This window comes from Coffea eugenioides, chromosome 6 (assembly GCF_003713205.1).
Source record: "Coffea eugenioides isolate CCC68of chromosome 6, Ceug_1.0, whole genome shotgun sequence".
Lineage (NCBI taxonomy): Eukaryota > Viridiplantae > Streptophyta > Magnoliopsida > Gentianales > Rubiaceae > Coffea > Coffea eugenioides.
In genome coordinates, this window is record NC_040040.1 from 31,310,267 (window position 1) to 31,314,659 (window position 4,393).

The 4,393-nt window shown below is 37.2% G+C and overlaps 1 protein-coding gene across 1 annotated transcript; it reads left to right on the top strand.

Annotated features, from left to right (window-relative positions):
• Positions 1–87: 87 nt before the first annotated feature.
• On the top strand, positions 88–3,678 carry LOC113774057. The gene is made up of 4 exons (XM_027318632.1): positions 88–2,336; positions 2,427–2,729; positions 2,844–2,931; positions 3,022–3,678. The coding sequence occupies exons 1-4, from the start codon at positions 88–90 to the stop codon at positions 3,676–3,678; spliced, it is 3,297 nt and encodes a 1,098-aa protein (XP_027174433.1).
• The last annotated feature ends 715 nt before the right edge of the window (positions 3,679–4,393 follow it).

The following is a 4,393-nucleotide window of genomic DNA, read 5'->3' on the forward strand; positions in this document are numbered from 1 at the left end:
TTAAATTTAGTTCATATTACATTGCATTTGTTTTCTATATAATGTGGCGGTCATATTCTTTATGGTAGGATAAAGGGCTGCAACAATATGGACAGGAGTTGGATGTCTATTAAGAACTACCTAGACCCCAAGTATTTAGATGGAGTTGATGAATTTATTAAGTTTGCTTTTCTAGGCAAGGATCCTAATTGTAAACTGCCATGTCCTTGCAAAGTATGCAGTAATTTTGAGGATCAAACTAAGGAAGTCATGGCCAATCACTTGTGTCGAGGAATTGTTGATAGTTATACTAGGTGGATATATCATGGTGAAGGGTTTGAATCTGATGATGAGAATGATGACATAGAAATAAATGACAACGATAGTGACTTTGACAGTATGGAGGAGCTGTTAAATGATGTAGGAGTTGCTAACTTTGGTGAGAGTTGGAGACATTCACCGGAACTTGATACGGGTGCTTGTACCGAGAAAGAAGGAGAAGCAAGTAGGTTTCTCAGATTATTATCGGAGGCTGAAAAATCTCTATACCCGGGCTGTGAAAAGTATTCAAAACTCTCGTTTATTGTCCATATCCTCCACTTGAAAACAATGAATCGGTGGACTTGTAAATCTACTGATATGTTGCTGAAGTTCTTGCATCAAGTATTTCCTACAGCTTTGATTCCCAGTTCATATTACGAGGCAAACAATTTCATCCGTGAGTTGGGGCTGAAGTGTGAAAAGATCCACGCCTGTGAAAATGATTGCGCACTCTTTTGGAATGAAAATAAAGGCCTTGATCATTGTCCAAATGAAAAATGTAAAGCACCGCGGTATAAATCTCCAAATTCCAAAATACCTAGAAAGGTGTTGCGTTATTTTCCATTAAAACCAAGGCTGCAAAGACTGTTTGTGAACAAAGAGATTACTCGGGATATGAGGTGGCATAAGGAGAGACGTGTAGATAATGAGAACATGATGCGACACCCTGCTGATTCATTAGCTTGGAAGGATTTTGATAGAAATCACAAGTCCTTCGCTGAAGATCCTAGAAATGTGAGGCTAGGACTTGCTAGTGATGGCTTTAATCCCTTTGGAACCATGAGCAATTCATACAGTATATGGCCTGTTATCCTTGTTCCTTACAATCTACCTCCTTGGAAATGCTTAAAAGATCCATTTTTTTTCCTATCAATGATTATTCCTGGTCCCAAAGCACCTGGAAATGACATTGACATATTCTTTAGACCACTAGTTGATGAGTTAAAAGAGTTATTTGCCACTGGTGTGGAGACATATGATGCCTTCAGGGAGGAGAAGTTCATGTTACGTGCAGCACTTTTGTGGACAATAAACGATTTTCCAGCATATGGCTATTTGTCGGGATGGAGTACAAAAGGGTACAAGGCATGTCCTGTGTGCTTAGATGAGACGACTAGTCTATATCTTAATAATGGTCACAAATGTTGTTACATGGGCCATCGCCGTTTTCTACCTATTGATCATAAATGGCGTCGAGAAAAAAAACAATTTAATGGAGAAAGAGAACATAGACAGCCTCCTAGGACCCTATCAGGTGAGGAAGTCCTCCAACAACTTCTTCGTATTGAGCAAGTTGAGTTTGGCAAGGCACCTGATTTGCTGCAACAGAAGAAAAGAAAACGCGTGCAGAACAGTTCAAATTGGAAGAAGATGAGCATATTCTTTGAACTTCCATATTGGAGTACCAATAAAATTAGACATAATTTGGATATTATGCACATTGTCAAGAATGTATGTGAATCTTTGGTAGGTACATTAATGAATATCCCTTCGAGAACTAAGGACACATGGCAGGCTAGGAAGGATTTAAAAGAAATGGGATTAAGGGAAGAGTTGCATCTACAACCGGGAGGTGGCGCATCTAAAGTTATGCCACCTGCATGTTACACTTTATCACGCCTAGAGAAAAAGAATTTCTGCCAGTTTTTGAGCACTATCAAGTTCCCGGATGGCTTTGCTTCAAACATTCCTCGGTGTGTGAAGACCAAGGAGTGTCAACTTTTAGGAATGAAGAGTCATGACTACTATGTGTTCATACAACGAATTCTTCCAGTAGCAACTAGAGGAATGCTGTCAAAAGATGTATCTCAGATTTTAGTAGAGATCAGCAATTTTTTTCGAAAAATTTGTTCTCGAACTCTCTATCTAGATGAGCTGGAAATGCAGGAAAAAAATATTATTTTAATACTATGCAAACTTGAGAAAATTTTTCCTCCAAATTTCTTTGATGTAATGGTCCATTTAATGGTCCATTTACCCACTAAATCCAAGATTGCTGGACCAGCTCAATACCGGTGGATGTTTCCATTTGAGAGGTACATGCCTCTTATTTTTAATAATGCCTATTTGATTTACCTCCAATTTTCTTATTTTCTAACAACTCGGGCTGAATTTTTTTTGGATAGAAAAATGGGTCAATACAAAGGCTATGTGAATAATAGGGCACGACCTGAAGGCTGTATAGCTGAGCGCTACTTGGATGATGAATGTCTTACATTCATTTCCAGGTATTTGCATGATGTTCCGACCAGGTTTAATCAAACGGAACGAAATATGGAGAAACACGAAGCTGCTGGAAAATTATCTATATTTTCTAGCTTGGCTCGGCCCTTTGGGGCAGCACTGATTGGTTATCTAAGTGAGGTTGAATTGCAAAGAATACACCTGTTCATCTTGAAAAATTGTGAAGAAGTAGATGATTACATGAGGTAATAATATACTTTAATGATAAATCTATGTCGTGTTCTATAATATGTTCTTCATTGCTTGTAATTAAAGTCATTTGATAGAATATGTAACTACTTCTACTACTACAAATTTAGGGAGCATAGACAAATTCTTGAAAAGCAAAATTTATCAAGCGTACACCAAAGGCTAGACTCGGAGTTTCCAAAGTGGTTTGAAGAACGTGTAAGTATTGGAAGAGATGTTAAAAACTTGTCAATTTCCTTTACTTTTTATTTTAGTAAACTATTAAAGAATCTGGTATGGCTGATGTAGGTCATGTATACACATGCACGTGGAGAATGTACTGATGAATTGTTGTCCTTGGCTAGAGGACCTGATTTTCGAGTCAATACATTTGCTGGCTGTAATGTGAATGGATTTAGATTCCACATTAAGGCTCGGGAAAGAGAAAGAAAGACACAAAATAGTGGAGTTATGGTAAAGGGGGAGCATGCTGATAAAGAAACATACTTCTATGGTATAATTACTGATATAGTTGAGGTTGAATACTCATTTACTCAAAATCGAGTAGTTGTGTTTAAATGTGATTGGTGGGACTTGAGAAATAATTCGGGAATCAAAGTAGACAAGCAGAGCAATATCACTAGCATCAACATGTCAAAAACATGGTACTCAGACCAGCCTTTTATATTAGCATCCCAAGCTGAACAAGTTTTCTATCTTCAAGATTTGAAGCTTGGAGGTAATTGGCATGTTGTAGAGTTAGTTAGTCCACGCTCATCTTATGATGTTCCTGAGAAGCATGAAGATGATTTGGTTGATAACGAAGAGGCTTACCAAGAAGAGTATCATGAAGATTTGATTGGTGTACAAGAAAATCTTGAGTTGGTCAGTTTGAAGAGAGGAGATGTGCAAACTGAAGAAAGGATAGAGGCTGGTGCTATGTTTTTATATAGAATTGTCAGCTAGCCGTGCAAGGCAATTGGATGACAATTTTATTGATAATGATGAGGAAATTGAGCAACAATTCAATTCTGAGGATGAAAATGAACAATTTGTACAAATCAATGACTATGAATCAGATTAAACAATGTTGTTCATTGAATTTCTTAATCAAATTTTTTCTTGTATTTTTTCTGTAGTTTATGATATGTTGTCATGGCTGCTTGTGTTGTTTACGATTTTGGTGGTGCTTGCGTTATATGATTATGTAGATAGATGGCTGGACCGGGGAAAAAGGGAAAATTTACTTTACGACAAAGTCGGGATGCTGGGCGAGGAATTGTGGAGCAAACTGAAGAAAATGTAAGCTGCCAGGTAAAGAAACAAGAGTCATTTCCGGATATTTTCTTTTTTCCTAAACTAGCAATTATCATCCTAAACTAGTTACTATTGATAAGCGCATTCTTATGTTATTGTAGCAAGCTAGTGAACCAAAAAATAGTGCAATTCCCAAGACAAGCAATGTCACTGAACCTGTATTAACAAAAAAGTCTTCTAGGATCCGTCTATTTGATGAATCTGAGGTTAGTTATTATTTTTTTCAATCTGCCATTTAGATAAACTGGTTTATGACAAAGCAATTGATTCAGCTTTTACATGTCGCTGTATAATGGTGGCTTAAATTGCTGGATTATAGATTCCTAGTGCATCCTCTGCTAGAGAAAATGCTACAAGAAATTCA

What these genes read in the sequence shown, in the direction of transcription:
- LOC113774057 (XM_027318632.1), top strand. Translation starts at nt 88, where the DNA reads ATGGACAGGAGTTGGATGTCTATTAAGAACTACCTAGACCCCAAGTAT. An exon ending in TGGATGTTTCCATTTGAGAG is followed by an intron (nt 2,337 to 2,426) that starts GTACATGCCTCT and finishes TTTTTTGGATAG; the next exon opens with AAAAATGGGTCAATACAAAG. An exon ending in CAAAGTGGTTTGAAGAACGT is followed by an intron (nt 2,932 to 3,021) that starts GTAAGTATTGGA and finishes TGGCTGATGTAG; the next exon opens with GTCATGTATACACATGCACG.